General features: G+C 43.6%; 1 protein-coding gene across 3 annotated transcripts in view; it reads left to right on the plus strand.

Annotated features, from left to right (window-relative positions):
• Positions 1 to 17898, plus strand: part of LOC124786830 (serine/arginine repetitive matrix protein 1-like) — a 631128-nt gene that overhangs the window by 564295 nt on the left and 48935 nt on the right. For all 3 annotated transcript variants that reach the window (XM_047254293.1, XM_047254294.1, XM_047254295.1), the window contains exon 9: positions 11742 to 11858. In XM_047254293.1, coding sequence (XP_047110249.1) covers positions 11742 to 11858 — 117 coding nt within the window. The remainder of the gene's footprint in view (positions 1 to 11741; positions 11859 to 17898) is intronic.

A 17898-nucleotide genomic window follows, 5' to 3' on the forward strand; every position in this document is an offset into this window, starting at 1 on the left:
TTCCTGAAACCATCTGAAGATGAACCTGAAAAGGTTCGAAAACCGGTTTATGGAATAAAACATAATTATTCAAAAAAGTGACTGGTTGCAGTTATGTATAACTTACTTACAAATGTATATTTTTCACGAAGCTATCCAAAAAGCGAAACTATGATCTTTTATTAAAATGAACAATATTAGATTCTAAAGCTTCAAGAATGATGCTACAGATCAGCAATGAGTTCTTACATTACTTCCTTACTTAAATCTTATTAAAAATGCAACGATTCTAATTTGCGACACACCGAAGCAGTATTTACGAAAGAAGAGTGTGACATTCACGTTGGATGGTGAAATTGAAATGTGTAAGAATAGCTTCGTAACATAATGTTCTGTAAACTTCTTGCCACAGTTTCGTTCGCATATCTGAAGAGAAATAACCATAGCAGTACCAACGCATATTCCATAACGCCTGTTACTGAGCAGTGGAGCTTTATGCTTTTCCTATAAAAGATCTTCGTTAACTTTTGTTGACTTATATTAACAGCATACTTTTTAAAGTACATGAAAACATGAAAACACAACAATTTTTTCGCGTACTCTAAGCAAGATCAGCACACTTACAAAACATGTCCTGCTAAGGGGAGTCATTATGCCCACTCTAAAAGAAACTTTAAAAATGCAAATTTCGTTAATGGTTGTTGGCTTTTACCCACTACGTCGGTTTTATAGAGATACTTATGTGTAAGTTAGGTCCTCAACCTTAAAGTATTGAACATATGCTACCAAGATTGAATTTTTCGGTTAAGCTTGACTGAGAAATTTAAAATATTTGTAACATCTGGTAGATGAATTCATTATAGACAACATTACAGAAAATAACTCTCGTTTTCAATATTTTAAACTCGCTCGGTAACTGCATTAAAATATTTTCAAAAGGCGGGCTTCACATACCCCTCCTCCACCCCCCCCCCCTCCCCACCGCCCTTGGTAATTCATCACGAATCTACGGACCGAAAGCTCTAGGGGAACAGAGGGCAGAAATCTATAGACACGGACACGGGCATGGACAGTGACTACCAACAGCAGCATCAACTACATGAGTGGTCTTAATCTCACGCTAGATCTGTGTGCCAATTGACGGCATAATATTTTAATTTAAGTCGCAGAAGAGACGCACGATCACTCGCGGGGACTGCTTTCTCCCCTCGCCGAATATACTCATACTGTTTTAATTTCCACCTCTACAGAATCGAGTTTTTATCATGAAACTAGATGGACGCCCTTCTTTACAGATTCAGCCTTCAATGTGAGACCTTTTTCCCATCGATGATATCTTGACGGAGACCTTTCGTGAGGAATTCTACGTGTTGCCTGCCTAGGAAACACTCCATCACGATAATCGCTTTCTTGTCTTCTGGCAATGCCTAAAACAAGGTTACTTCATCCTAGAAAAATAAAGAAGAGGCTTGTCAGGAGATTATGGTGGAGGGAGGGAACTTATTTGACTCAACGATAAGCTTCTGAGCCACTTAACCATTTTCTCATATGGTGATGCATTGTTACTGTACTCCTCCACCACCTCAGACGCCTTAAAATGCAGAAAATGTAATCATGCAGGGCACTCTATTTCATCAACGTGCTTCACTACTCTACCGCTGCTGCTATACTGTGGAGCGAGAATTTGAACGTGAACCTATACTGCCGGCGCGATGGCTTGCGGTTCTAGGCGCTCAGTCCGGAACCGCGTGACTGCTACGGTCGCAGGTTCGAATCCTGCCTCGGGCATGGATGTCTGTGATGTCCTTAGGTTAGTTAGGTTTAAGTAGTTCTAAGTTCTAGGGGACTGATGACCATAGATGTTAAGTCCCATAGTGCTCAGAGCCATTTTCTTTAACCTATACTGTAGGCACGTAACTGCAAAGAAACAAAAAATTAATAACGTAACTTCCTTTTTTCGATTTGGTGATTAAAAAATTATAAATATGCCTCTCATCTCGACAAAGTGTTGCCAACAAGAATAATGATGGATTTCGCTGCCACGAAACTTGCAGTACGCTAAGACCGTAATCATTTGTTCTTGTTCATGCTAACATATGAAAATCCCATTTGCATCTCTCAAAAACAGAAAACAGCATAATAATTTTTTTCTTTATCAGCCACATATTTTACTTGAATGAGACATACAGGGTATCCTTTGTAATACAGTAATAATCGGTGATGAAGATTTCAGTATAGAGTAATCGGCAAATGCCTTGGGTGGACATTTTGCAGTAAACTTGTATTTGTAATTATATATCTGTCGAAATAGTATTCTTCTTTCTTTTAAGAGTTATGTTTATTGTTGTGACCAGAAGAAACTACTATCGTTCGTCCATAACGGTGGGTTCTTTGAATGCTCTGGGAGATGGTCGATTTTCAAGTACAACAGATGAAATATTAGTTTACTTTGTTACTTAATAAAAGATTTACTTAACGTTTATACACTTTTGTGCCACAGGATTACTTCATATTTTAGAAATGTCATTCGCTAGCGAACCGTCTCTTGGTGCACTAAGTGACAAACTGTTGCTTTCATGTGCAGTGTTCGACATATGGTTGTGTGTGTGTGTTGTTCTTAGCATAAGTTACTTTAAGTAGTGTGTAAGTCTAGGCACGATGACCTAAGCAGTTTGGTCCCTTAGAAATTCACACAAATTTGAACGTTTTTTTGAAACTAGTAATCTGGTGTACACAAACGCGTTCAAGGGAATAAAAAGCTTCATACCAGAAGCTTTCTTTATATTGAATTAATTGATCGCTCTCCTCCCGACGGTGTCAGTTATTTACACTAAAGGGGCAAAGAAACTGGTGCAGGAATTCTTATTCAAATACAAAAACAATAATAGGGCGTTGTGACCGTCAACGGCTATGTAAGACGACAAGTGCCTGCCGCTGTTGTTAGATCGGTTACTGCTGCTACAATCGCAGATTATCAATATTTTAGTCAGTTTGAACGTGGTGTTACAGTCGGCACACGAGCGATGGGACACAGCATATCCGAGGTAGCAATGAAGTGAGAATTTTCCCGTACGACCATTTCACGAGTGTACAGTGAATATCAGGAATCTTGTAAAATATCAAATCTCCGACATCGCTGCGGCCGGAAAAGAGATCCCACAAGAACGGGACCAACGACAACTCAAGACAATCATTCAACGTGGCCGAAGTGCAACGCTTCTGAGAAATTGCTGCAGACTTGAGTCCTTGGCCATCAACAAGTGTCAGCATTCAAACTATTCAACGAAACATCAACGATATGGGCTTTCGGAGCAGAAGGTCGAACCGTGTACCCTTGACGAGTGTACGACACAAGTTTTTCGCCTCGCCTGGGCCCCTCGACGCCGGGTTTGGACCGTTGACCACGGGGAACATGTTGCCTAGTCGGACGAGTCTCGTTTCAAATTATATAGAGCGGAGAGGCATGTACGGTTGTGGAGACAATCTCATGAATCCATGGATTCTACATGTCAGAAGGGAAATGTTAAAGCTGGTGGAGTCTCTGTAATGGTGTCGGGCGTGTGCAGTTGGAGTGGTATGGGAACCCTAATACGTCTAGATACGACTCTGATAGGTGACACGTACGCTTAAGCATCCGATCTGATCACCTGCATCCATTCATGTCCATTGTGCGTTCCTTCAGACTTGGGCAATTCCAGCAGGATAAAGTGACACCCCACATGTCCAGAACTGCTACAGAGACGGAGGGGGGGGGGGGCTCCAGGAACACATCTCTGAGTTTAAACAATTTCGTTTGCCACCAAACTCCCCAGACATGAACATTATTGAGCATATCTGGGATACTTTGCAACGAGCTGTTCAGAAGGGATCCACCCCAGGTACGCTTGTGGATTTATGGACAGCGCAGCAGGTTTCAAAGTATTAGTCCCCTCCAGCACTACTTCAGATATTAGTCGAGTCCAAGCCACGTCGTGTGGTCGCACTTCTGTATGCTCGCCGGGCCCTACACTCTTCTATACAAATACACGAGTTTCTTAGGCTCTTCAGCGTATGATATCACACTTGTCTTAATGGGATTCTTCAGCTGCTTCAAAGAGCAATTATATCCATTTTTTATGTTATTGCATGCACAATCAGCGTAGCAGATCATCCATACAAGTTGCTTGCAAGAATAATATACAGTTTAACGGAAAAGAAACTAGAGGATCCGCTAGATGACGATCAGTTTGGCTTTAGGAAAAGTAAAGGCACGAGAGAGGCAATTCTGAGATTGCGGTTACCAATGGAAACAAGTTTAAAGAAAACTCAAGACACGTTGATAGGTTTTGTCGACTTGCAAAAAGCGCTCGACAGTATAAAATGGGTCAAGATGTTCGAAATTCCCGAAAAAAGTAGGGGTAAGCTATATGGAGAGGCGGGTCATATACAATATGTACAACATCCTAGAGGGAATAATAAGAGTGGACCACTAAGAATGAGGTGCTCGTATTAAAAGATAAGGATGTAGCCTTTCGCCCCTACTGTTCAATCTGTACATCAAGGAAGCAATGACTGGAATTAAAATTCAAGGTGAAAGGGTATCAGTGACACGACTCACTGATGACATTGCTATCCTGAGTGAAAGTGAAGTAGAATTACATGGTCTGCTGAAAGGAATGAACAATCAGTGAGTACATAGTACGGATTGAGAGTAAATCGAAGAAAGACGAAGGTAATGAGAAGTAGTAGAAATGAGAACAGCGAGAAACTTAACGTCAGGATTGATGATCACGAAGTCGATAAAGTTAAGGTATTCTGCTACCTAGACAGTAAAATAATCAATGACGGACGGAGCAAGGAGGACATCAAAAACAGACTAGCAATGGCAAAAGTGGCATTCCTGGCCAAGAGAATTCTACAAATATCAAATATCGGCCTCAATTTGAGGAAGAAATTTCTGAGAATGTATCTCTGGAAAACAGTATTGTATGGTACTGAAACATGAACTTTGGGAAAACCGGAACAGAAGAGAATCGAATCATTTGAGATTTGTTGCTACTGACGAATGTTTATAATTAGGTTGACTGATAACGTAGGGAATGAGGAAGTTCTGCGCAGAATCTGCGAAACTGTAGAGGAAGACAAAGATTTTAATACATCCAGCAGGTAACTGAGGACTGAGGACGTAGGTTGCAAGTGATACTCTGAGATGAAGAGGTTAGCACAGGAGAGGAATTCTTGGCGGGCCCCATCAAACCAGTCAGACAATCAGAAGACTGATCACAAGAAAAACATGTTATTGCGTTTCTGATATTACATATATACATCGCAGATTATTCCTGCTGGCTTAAAATAATATTACAGATGTCAGTGTTACATATAACATTATCACTTCAGTACAGAATTGTTTAAACTTTCCTACACAGGAACATAGGTAAAATTTGCTTCAGCTACCTAGAACTAAATCCAGGATCAAAAACGCCTTTTGAGTTTCGCTATGGCTATGGTTGTCTGGTAGTTAGCGTGGGATCTAGAAACAACTTAAGCCAGCTCTCCCAATTTACACATATTTTACATCGTCGATCCTCTTGCTTTAATAGTTATCACCAATTGAGGTCTAGGTTTCTTATTATGATCACAGTCCAATTTCTGTCGTCATTTGATGGAATATAGCACCCTCCAGCAGTGAAACGTGGACTGCTAACACTTCAAGCAAGAACAGAATTAAAGTTTCGGAAAATTAGTGCTACGGAAATTGAAGACTAGATAGGTAAAGAAGAGGTAGAGAACCGAACTGGGGAGTAAGCTGACCATATGAAGGTATTTGTTAATAAGGCGCATCCTTAGGCGTCATGGAAATACAGAGTTGGCAATGGAGGTCAGTGTGGAGGGTAAATATTTTTGAAGGAGATCATTTTTAGATTGAAGTAAGCAGATTCAGCTAGATACAGGTTGAAGTACTTATGCAGAAATGAAGAGATTTGGGCGGGCAAGACTACCGCGAAAAGCTACATACGTAAATGAGTCTTGAACTGAAGACCAAAACAACAAAAGTTATTTAATGTCTTGGCCCCTTATCGGCAGGAGAAAGCTTTGTCAGTATTGCTTCAGCCTAAATCTAAACAATATAATTAAAAAGGTGGAACGATTACATGTGATCAGGAATTTTTATAAACGGTTCTTTTATTACTTTAGAAAATGCAACTACTAGTGTTCTTCTCTCTGAAGCAGAAAATGAGAAGCAGAAATGTTGATGACCTTAAAGAGAGACGGTAAATTCAAGAAAAAATGGAGGACCTGCACTTGGAAAGGATAAAGTTAACAGGGGATAGATTGAAGTTTGGGCGCAAAGAAAGATGGAAATTTATTATACTTTGAAGAAGAGTGTAAGTGGATGAGTGAATGACAGATAACATCAATGGACCAGGTGACAAAAGGGATGTCAGGGCCATGATATGAAAAGGAAGCAATAAAAGGAGACAGAGAAAGATGAGGGGATCACAGATAGAACTGGATTTGTGGAGTGTGTGTGAATGTATATTTAGTGGACTGATTCGGCGCAGGCGAAGCAGTGCACCAAAATTAGAAGTTAGATGGTAAACTATGGGGTTGTTGGAGTTCAGAGGGCGGGTAGTGTAGCATACAACGTGAACTGAAATTCCTAAATGAAATTTTGAGAAGTCATTCAGGGAAATTCTTCGAGTATTTTGGTACAAGTGAGCCGTCCCTCGTTGCAAAAGAACTTAATTTCGCCTGAGATCTTACTCCCTTCTATCCTTACATCTCAACTGTAGTGAAAGTATATGTTTAACAATGCAAAAGCAGTTCCCTTTGTGTCATTCCTGGAAACAATTTTGATCTCATTTACTCGTGGTATTTGCTGCTGACAAAAGCAATGCTAAATTTACTCTTCACCCTCCTACCTGCTTGGTTCTGTCTCGGGTTTGTTTCCACCGGCAATGTTAGTTTTACATTAACAGTGACCCACACTAGTATTTACAGGTTTACTGAGAAAAATTTGATCGAATGCACCTCGAGTGTAGGTTCACTGAACGCAATGGAAGAGCAGCACACGAACCTTATGCTGAAGTGATGTCGCATCCACGGAAACCACGGTGCTATATTATTGCATCTGGGTGAGGATTGTTGCACTATTCTCTGTTTTGCGTTGTACGTCTTGGTGATTGTATGTAGTTCTAGTATATAGTTCTTGTGAAGGCATTTTCACGGAAAAATGTGTAACTTGGATAACAGAGCGAATGAATCTCACTTACATTAAACAGCCTCTGGAGACCACGAGCGCCTACATAAAATTATCCCTGAACAACTTTAGAAATTTAGTCTCTAGAATTCTGGTTCATCCTGTACAAGGAAGTATTGTACGCTTTCTTCAACATTAGGGTGTCAGAAGAAGCATTGTTTAGTTTTATGGAACCACGTACTTCGTAATCTGCAGATTTAGGGGAGACTGATGTTGCCCAGTCTCTAGAATTCTGGTTCATCCTGTACAAGGAAGTATTGTACGCTTTCTTCAACATTAGGGTGTCAGAAGAAGCATTGTTTAGTTTTATGGAACCACGTACTTCGTAATCTGCAGATTTAGGGGAGACTGATGTTGCCCACCAACGTGGAGTTCAGTCGTATTCCGGGCTAATAATACCGAATTCATCTACCGATTAGCCACCAGGCAAATAAAGAGGATTTTTCATTTAGTACTGGAAATGGAAATGAGCGTTTGGCGTCATTGGCCGGGAGGCCCCTCGCGGGGCAGGTCCGGCCGCCATATCGCAGGTCTTATTACGTTCGGCGCCACATTGGGCGACCTGCACGCCGGATGGGGATGAAATGATGATGAACACAACACAACACCCAGTCCCTGAGCGGAGAAAATCTCCGACCCAGCCGGGAATCGAACCCGGGCCCAGAGGACGGCAATCCGTCACGCTGACCACTCAGCTACTGGCGCGGTTAGTACTGGAAGGGGAGCATGACATGCGCACAACGCTACCTTCTCTGAAGAATCTTCTACATCTACAACTACATTCTCGGAAGTACGATGAAGTACATGTCACATATTACTTGAGTATGACTGCTGAAGTGCCTCGGTTTGTACTGTAATTAGTCAATAAGTATGATGTTGCTGTATACATCTAGATTCCTCATTTAATACCAGTTCATAAACCCTCTAAAGTAAGCATACACTGCATTAGCTGACTTCTTCGTTGATCTGTATGCCAGTTCGGATTTCTCAGCATCCGTGAAGTTCTTCCGCGACTGACCGATCATTCGTGCTGCCATGCCTTTTATACGTTCAAAGTCCCTTGTCATTCCTGTTGCGTATGGGGTCCATATACTTGAGCAACATTCAACAACAGGTCACATTACTGTCTTGTAAGCAGTGCCCTTCGCAAACTGAAGCAGTTTTCTCAGTTTCCTACCAATGAATAACAGGCACTTGCCTCCTGCGTTACCTACGATTGAAGTGGCGTAAGGTTTCCATTTCATATCTTTACAAAATGTAGCACACAGTTTGTGTAGCACATGTTATTGCAGTTGACTAACTCCAGATTGGTATTTTATTGTTGTAGTCTCTGCTTTTGATTCTTGAGTTGATCTCTGATGTAACTGCTCCACCACAGTGTTGTGTCACTGTCTTATATTCACGGTGATGCTTTGTGCAGAAAGGACGTGCTAGTATTTTACACCTCACAGCTTGTTACTACGGCATTGTGACTACACTATCAGCTCCATTGTTCTGAGTTCCAGCGTTTCTACGGAATCTATTCAGAGGCTGCATATATGCATGTCGCTGTCGGATCCTGTTTCTAGGTACTCTTCATGCGTTGCTTCGGTGAAGCTCTCTGTCTGTGTGTTCAGTAGGGTCCATTTCTGTTCTTTTCCAATTATCATATTAATTTCTGATTCTCTCTTACCGTAGTCTAGATGTAAAGTGTTCGTGAAATTTCTGTTTTTTCTGTAGAAAAGCACTGTGTACCGGGGAATCTTCAGCCCCGTATGTAGAGGCTGGTGTCCGTCCCACACCCACGACGTTTAAGTGCTTAGGTAAGGTCCGTGTCCAGTTAGGAAAAGCACCGTATCACGCATAGGATTCATATGTTTGTTTCCTAACAGGGAGAAAATCATGTACTCCACGTCTCTTATCAATCAATGCCGATTCACTTTGCCATGTATGCGTCAGAGTTTAAGCTGACGGTTTGTTTGTGCAGCTACACAGGTAATTGTGTTCACCTGGTTTACTCTCCCCAGCCGTAATCAGTACACCGTAGTCCGATATCTGATGGTGATATCGATCGGGTATACACCAAGTAGCAAACACAAACCACAATGCTTCCACTGAGGTGATACCGAACGCCCCCTATAGCTTGAGCCAGACAGTCCTCTGCCCTCGTCTGACTTATATCTTGTTTGTAAGTAAAGTTATTCTATGTGCCCCTGTATGCAAACTAAGTACTGAAAACCCACGTACTGATTCGAAGCTAGCTTAGTTGCGTGTTCTGATTTCTTGAAGAGGTATTCTGTATCCAATTGAATTTAGTTTATCAGTTTTTGTAACACTTTCTTCTGCTTTGTCTATGTCAATTTTCAGTGTTCATGTAACTGTAGTTTCTCAACTACATGCACTTGAAGAAATCGTCTTACGATTGTTCGTTTGATATTTGTGTCCCCATTATTTAGTGGAAGGATCCGTTCTCAGGGCTCCCGTCAATACATGTGTAGACTGTTTTATTTTCTAGTGTCTTGAGTTTATTATTGTTACATTAGTGGTCGTGCGGTAGCGTTCTCGCTTCCCACGCCTGGGTTCCCGGGTTCGATTCCCGGCGGGGTCAGGGATTTTCTCTGCCTCGTGATGACTGGGTGTCGTGTGATGTCGTTAGGTTAGTTAGGTTTAAGTAGTTCTAAGTTCTAGGGGACTGATGACCATAGATGTTAAGTCCCATAGTGCTCAGAGCCATTTGAACCATTTGTTACATTAGTACACGATGACGTGGAGTATTCGGTTGTGCTCTGTTCTTTGCAGAAACTACTGCCAGTTGATCATTTGCTTACGTGAAAACACTCTCAGCCCTATTATACCCATCCAATAAATACAGAAAGTGTTCAACAGCTGTATCCAAGAAGATGGGGCCGCAGATCGATCCTCTTGGACAGCCCTTCGTAATTAGTTTGGCTACTTTCCGATCTGCCCATTTGACGTTTTGCTACACCGTCTCTGCAGTAGTCCAGGAGAGTATCATATAGAGAGCACTATACCTCCTGTTGTCTTAATTTGGCAAACATTGCAGGCTACCAAGGCTGCCAAACACATCTTTTATGATTATCGATCTAAGTTCTCATTTTCCTACGACTAACGTTCGTTGTGGCCACGTCAGGATAGACGACAGTAATTCAGAAGTAAGAATACAAAACGCTTCTTGTTGCTCGGTGGACACCATCTCGTCTCCACTCACTCTGGGCTGTGAACGAGAGAATGGGTGTACTAGTTGCAGCAGAGGTGCCCTACCGGTGACCGCATGAACCGGAAACACACTGCTGGAGACAAACTGAACTATTAGTATTATGTGCAAGTTAATATTCACCACAAAGTTGGATTGTCATTCATGTAGAGGATATTGGCCTACAAATCGAATGAATCTTTCTGGAATGTACTAAGACAAAGAAAAAAAAGGAAGCACCACAAATTCATTATCCGAATGAGAGGGCACTCGGTAGATGTGATGTACACGTACAGACCACCTAATGATTACAACTTCAGATCAACAGGATGATTTATTCAAGAGAACGAGCTTCGCAAATTGAGCACGTTGTTAGTGCGTGGATCCATCTCTGGCCCACCGCCATCCCGGTAGTCTCCAGAAACGCCTTCGTCCTGAAATCTCATTCACTGTATTAGAATTGTCTTCATAGATGAATCCCGCTTCGAAATGAGCTCCGATGACCAGCGAAATCGTGTCTGAACACGCTCCGGACAGTAGTGGTACACAACCGGACAGTTGGCCGTCAGCAGTCCAACAACCAGGAGTGGTGACCAGAGGTGCCTTTTCTGTCCTTTGCAGGACCCCTTTGGTTGTCTTTCGCGGCACCGTTACAGTACAGCGGTACGTCAACGATATTCTACGCCCCATTTTACTGCTCTTCATGGCAAGCCATCTGGGCTTACTTTCCAGTTTACATTTCCCGCACACGGCAAGGGTCTCTACTGTTCATCTTAGTGCTGACCAAACCCGACGTTCACCAACAAGGTCTCTGCATCTCTCCCCAAATAAGAACTTTTGGAATGCTATGTGCAGGGCCCCAAAATATCTGGAAATTATGATGTAAGGCGCCAATTGGACAGAATTTGGCACGATATCTCTTGGGAGGATGTCCATCAACTTTAGTAATCAGTGGTAAGTCGACTAATTGCTTGTATGAGGGCGTTACTGCCTCCTCAATTTGTGAAGCTCTTTCTCTTGAATATATCATCCAACTCTTCTAAAGTTATAACCATTTGTTTGTCCGTACATGTACATGACATCTACCGATTTCTGTCCCACTCGTGTAAATCCATCGTTTTTTTTTTTACTTTCTTTTTTTATCACTGGTACCATTTTCATCGTGCTCTTACACTGACCGCTGAAAGGAGCTGAACTCTCTTTTGTCAATAAATAAATTCCATTTATATGTTTAAGTGTTCACCTTTGAATGTGTCCCAGATATTGTCTACAATCAATTGTGCAATGTATCCGTGTGTAATATACTCAATACAGAATTGCCTTCAACAGTCCCGGATGGAGCGCGCGGGACGAGTGGGCATCCGGTTGGGACCATCGCCTGTGGCACGTCCTGGGCAGCGGCAGCGGCAGCGGCAGTGGCACGCAACCCTACGGGGACCCAGGCAGGTGCAGTATCGAACCCCGACACATCCTCTTATTGAGGCTCGCCACCCAGGTTACCCTGTTCACTATCTGTTCAAAGCGTGCATCAGTTCATGCCTGAATAAGTTCTACCGAGCATATACCTTGGAATAGACTGTTTTTTTTTAAGGGTATGAGCTTTCTGGTAGTTCTTCAGACGTTACGATGTCTGTATTATTATTAAGCCAACGGCCTTGTCGCGCTGGTAACACCGGTTCCCGTCAGATCACCGAAGTTAAGCGCTTTCAGGCTTAGCCAGCACATGGATGGGTGACCATCCGGTCTGCCGAGCGCTGTTGGCAAGCGGGATGCACTCGGCCCCTATGAGGTAAACTGAGGAGCTACTTGATTGAGAAGTAGCGGCTCCGGTCTCTGAAACTGACATACGGCCGAGAGAGCTGTGTGCTGACCACATGCCCCTCCATATCCGCATCCAGTGACGCCTGTGGGCTGAGGATGACACGGCGGCCGATCGGTATCGTTGGGCCTTCATGGCCTGTTCGGGAGGAGTTTAGTACTCGTGGTCTAGGGGTAGCGCCTTTGATTCATAATCAAAACGTCTTCGGTCCCGGGTTCGATCCCCGCCACTGCCTAAATTTTGATAAATAATCAGCATTGGCGGCCGAAGACTTCCGGCATAAAAAGTCAGCCTCATTCTGCCAACGGCTTTGTCAAAGAGGGCGGAGTAGCGATTAGAGGTTCAGGGCACCTTGTCCTACGGGTGGGAAATTGCCCCTAACGGCGGAAGAATCACCAATGATAAACAACATGAGGATGCAGAATGCAATGGAAACCACTGCATTAAAGACACATAACGTGTATCCACAGGACGTGTGGCCAGTAATTGAAGAAGTGTCATGATGATCTCTCCATTGGCAAAAGATTCCGGAATAGTCCCCCATTCGGATCTCCGGGAGGGGACTGCCAAGGGGGAGGTTACCATGAGAAAAGATTGAATAATCAACGAAAGGATAACGTTCTACGAGTCGGGGCGTGGAATGTCAGAAGCTTGAACGTGGTAGGGAAACAAGAAAATCTGAAAAGGGAAATGCAAAAGCTCAATCTAGATATAGCAGGGATCTGTGAAGTGAAGTGGAAGGAAGACAACGATTTCTGGTCAGACGAGTATCGGGTAATATCAACAGCAGCAGAAAATGGTATAACCGGTGTAGGATTCGTTATGAATAGGAAGGTAGGGCAGAGGGTGTGTTACTGTGAACAGTTCAGTGACCGGGTTGTTCTAATCAGAATCGACAGCAGACCAACACCGACAACGATAGTTCAGGTATACATGCCGACGTCGCAAGCTGAAGATGAACAGATAGAGAAAGTGTATGAGGATATTGAAAGGGTAATGCAGTATGTAAAGGGGGACGAAAATCTAATAGTCATGGGCGACTGGAATGCAGTTGTAGGGGAAGGAGTAGAAGAAAAGGTTACAGGAGACAAGGAATGAAAGAGGAGAAAGACTAATTGAGTTCAGTAACAAGTTTCAGCTAGTAATACCGAATACCCTGTTCAAGAATAAAAGAGGAGGAGGTATACTTGGAAAAGGCCGGGAGATACGGGAAGATTTCAATTAGATTACATCATGGTCAGACAGAGATTCCGAAATCAGAAACTGGATTGTAAGGCGTACCCAGGAGCAGATATAGACTCAGATCACAATATAGTAGTGATGAAGAGTAGGCTGAAGTTCAAGACATTAGTCAGGAAGAATCAATACACAAAGAAGTGGGTTACGGAAGTACTAAGGAATGACGAGATACGTTTGAAGTTCTCTAACGCTATAGATACAGCAGTAAGGAATAGCGCAGTCGGCAGTACAGTGGAAGAGGAATGGACATCACTAAAAAGGGCCATCACAGAAGTTGGGAAGGAAAACATAGGTACAAAGAAGGTAGCTGCGAAGAAACCATGGGTAACAGAAGAAATACTTCAGTTGATTGATGAAAGGAGGAAGTACAAACATGTTCCGGGAAAATCAGAAATACAGAAATACAAATCGCTGAGGAATGAAATAAACTGGAAGTGCAGGGAAGCTAAGACGAAATGGCTGCAGGACAAATGTGAAGACATCGAAAAAAATATGATTGTCGGAAGGACAGACTCAGCATACAGGAAAGTCAAAACAACCTTTGGCGACATTAAAAGCAACGGTGGTAACATTAAGAGAGCAACGGGAATTCCACTGTTAAATGCAGAGGAGAGAGCAGATAGGTGGAAAGTATGCATTGAAAGCCTCTATGAGGGTGAAGATTTGGCGGATGTGGTAGAAGAAGAAACATCAGTCGATTTAGAAGAGATAGGGGATCCAATATTAGAATCGGAATTTAAAAGAGCTTTGGAGGACTCACGGTCAAATAAGGCAGAAGGGATAGATAACATTCCATCAGAATTTCTAAAATCATTGGGGGAAGTGGCAACAAAACGACTATTCACGTTGGTGTGTAGAATATATGAGTCTGGCGATATACCATCTGACTTTCGGAAAAGCATCATCCACACAATTCCGAAGACGGCAAGAGCTGACAAGTGCGAGAATTATCGCACAGTCAGCTTAACTGCTCATGCATCGAAGCTGCTTACAAGAATAATATACAGAAGAATGGAAAAGAAAATTGAGAATGCGCTAGGTGACGATCAGTTTGGCTTTAGGAAAAGGAAAGAGGCGAGAGAGGCAATTCTGACGTTACGGCTAATAATGGAAGCAAGACTATAGAAAAATCAAGACACTTTCATAGGATTTGTCGACCTGGAAAAAGCGTTCGACAATATAAAATGGTGCAAGCTGTTCGAGATTCTGAATAAAGTAGGGGTAAGCCATAGGGAGAGACAGTTCATATACAATATGTACAACAACCAAGAGGGAATAATAAGAGTGGACGATCAAGAACGAAGTGCTCGTATTAAGAGGGGTGTAAGACAAGGCTGTAGCCTTTCGCCCCTACTCTTCAATCTGTACATCGAGGAAGCAAAGATGGAAATAAAAGAAAGGTTCAAGGAGTGGAATTAAAATACAAGGTGAAAGGATATCAGTGATACTATTCGCTGATGAAATTGCTATGCTGAGTGAAAGTGAAGAGGAATTAAATGATCTGCTGAAAGGAATGAACAGTCTAATGAGTACACAGTATGGTTTGAGAGTGAATCGGAGAAAGACGAAGGTAATGAGAAGTAGTAGAAATGAGAACAGCGAGAAACTTAACATCAGGATTGATGGTCGCGAAGTCAGTGAAGTTAAGGAATTCAGTTACCTAGGCAGTAAAATAACCAATGACGGAGGGAGCAAGGAGGACATCAAAAGCAGACTCGCTACGGCAAAAAAGGCATCTCTGGCCAAGAGAAGTCTACTAATATCAAATACCCGCCTTAATTTGAGGGAGAAATTTCTGAGGATGTACATCTGGAGTACAGCATTGTATGGTAGTGAAACATGGACTGTGGGAAAACCGGAACAGAAGAGAATCGAAGCATTTGAGATGCTATGGACGAATGTTGAAAATTAGGTGGACTGGTAAGGTAAGGAATGAGGAGGTTCTACGCAGAATCGGAGAGGAAAGGAATATGTGGAAAACACTGATAGGGAGAAGGGACAGGATGATAGGACATCTGCCAAGACATGAGGGAATGACTTCCATGGTACTAGAGGGAGCTGTAGAGGGCAAAAACTGTAGAGGAAGACAGAGATTGGAATACGTCAACCAAATACACTCCTGGAAATGAAAAAAAGAACACATTGACACCGGTGTGTCAGACCCACCATACTTGCTCCGGACACTGCGAGAGGGCTGTACAAGCAATGATCACACGCACGGCACGGCGGACACACCAGGAACCGCGGTGTTGGCCGTCGAATGGCGCTAACTGCGCAGCATTTTTGCACCGCCGCCGTCAGTGTCAGCCAGTTTGCCGTGGCATACGGGGCTCCATCGCAGTCTTTAACACTGGTAGCATGCCGCGACAGCGTGGACGTGAACCGTATGTGCAGTTGACGGACTTTGAGGGAGGGCGTATAGTGGGCATGCGGGAGGCCGGGTGGACGTACCGGCGAATTGCTCAACACGTGGGGCGTGAGGTCTCCACAGTACATCGATGTTGTCGCCAGTGGTCGGCGGAAGGTGCACGTGCCCGTCGACCTGGGACCGGACCGCAGCGACGCACGGATGCACGCCAAGACCGTAGGATCCTACGCAGTGCCGTAGGGGACCGCACCGCCACTTCCCAGCAAATTAGGGACACTGTTGCTCCTGGGGTATCGGCGAGGACCATTCGCAACCGTCTCCATGAAGCTGGGCTACGGTCCCGCACACCGTTAGGCCGTCTTCCGCTCACGCCCCAACATCGTGCATCCCGCCTCCAGTGGTGTCGCGACAGGCGTGAATGGAGGGACGAATGGAGACGTGTCATCTTCAGCGATGAGAGTCGCTTCTGCCTTGGTGCCAATGATGGTCGTATGCGTGTTTGGCGCCGTGCAGGTGAGCGCCACAATCAGGACTGCATACGACCGAGGCACACAGGGCCAACACCCGGCATCATGGTGTGGGGAGCGATCTCCTACACTGGCCATACACCACTGGTGATCGTCGAGGGGACACTGAATAGTGCACGGTACATCCAAACCGTCATCGAACCCATCGTTCTACCATTCCTAGACCGGCAAGGGAACTTGCTGTTCCAACAGGACAATGCACGTCCGCATGTATCCCGTGCCACCCAACGTGCTCTAGAAGGTGTAAGTCAACTACCCTGGCCAGCAAGATCTCCGGATGTGTCCCCCATTGAGCATGTTTGGGACTGGATGAAGCGTCGTCTCACGCGGTCTGCACGTCCAGCACGAACGCTGGTCCAACTGAGGCGCCAGGTGGAAATGGCATGGCATGCCGTTCCACAGGACTACATCCAGCATCTCTACGATCGTCTCCATGGGAGAATAGCGGCCTGCATTGCTGCGAAAGGCGGATATACACTGTACTAGTGCCGACATTGTGCATGCTCTGTTGCCTGTGTCTATGTGCCTGTGGTTCTGTCACTGTGATCATGTGATGTATCTGACCCCAGGAATGTGTCAATAAAGTTTCCCCTTCCTGGGACAATGAATTCACAATGTTCTTATTTCAATTTCCAGGAGTGTAATTGAGGACGTAGGTTGCAAGTGCTACTCTGAGATGAAGTGGTTAGCACAGGAAAGGAATTCTCGTGGCGGGCCGCATCAAACCAGTCAGTAGACTGATGACCAAAAAAAAAAAAAAAATTATTACGACTGTCGAGCACAGTAAATTTCAGAACAGGTTTCCACAGAGCTCCTACAGGAGGGAAGTGATAAATCAGGTACATTTATACCAAGTTCCGGGAAATTTCACTCTGTTACTAAGCACGAGTCCTTGTAACGGCTGTACTGCAGCTGTCTAACAGATGCAACCAGCAGTTTATTCACGGCTACCATTATAAAACCTACACAGCTATGTACGAGTCGTTGCGGCTGACGACTGTCCACATGCGTGACCACAGTTTTAAAATCTTATTTGTGTAAAATATTGGAATTCCTGTTTTCTGCTTCCGTTATATTGGCAACTAAACAACTGCAACTCACTGAAATTGTGACATCAAGAAGGGCGCTAAAATTAAAATGTACAGAAATTAAACGAGGACCGTGGCTTCAGTAGTGCACGTATGCTGGCGTCTAACACTGTGAGGTTACAGAAAACTTCTGTTGAGTTTTTGACCTTTCAACAGAATCCGTCTTTGTCAGGGTTTAAGAAAATAATTATAATATGTATATCACGATGACGGCGATCAAATGTCGGATTATTATTATTTATAATATTATTATTATGTAAATATTTTGCTAGTGGCATGTCAGTGTCTTCGTACAGAGAATTTCTGACCCCAATTTTCGCTGTCTTTAGTTTCTTTCTTCAATGTGCTGCATGCCCTTCCGTCTTTCATGTCATCCAGATGTTCAATTCTTCTCCTTCTTCGTCCTCTAGTCTCTCTGGTCTTCCGTTCGATAACGCCGTTTATG

This window comes from Schistocerca piceifrons, chromosome 1 (assembly GCF_021461385.2).
Source record: "Schistocerca piceifrons isolate TAMUIC-IGC-003096 chromosome 1, iqSchPice1.1, whole genome shotgun sequence".
In the NCBI taxonomy this organism is placed as follows: domain Eukaryota; kingdom Metazoa; phylum Arthropoda; class Insecta; order Orthoptera; family Acrididae; genus Schistocerca; species Schistocerca piceifrons.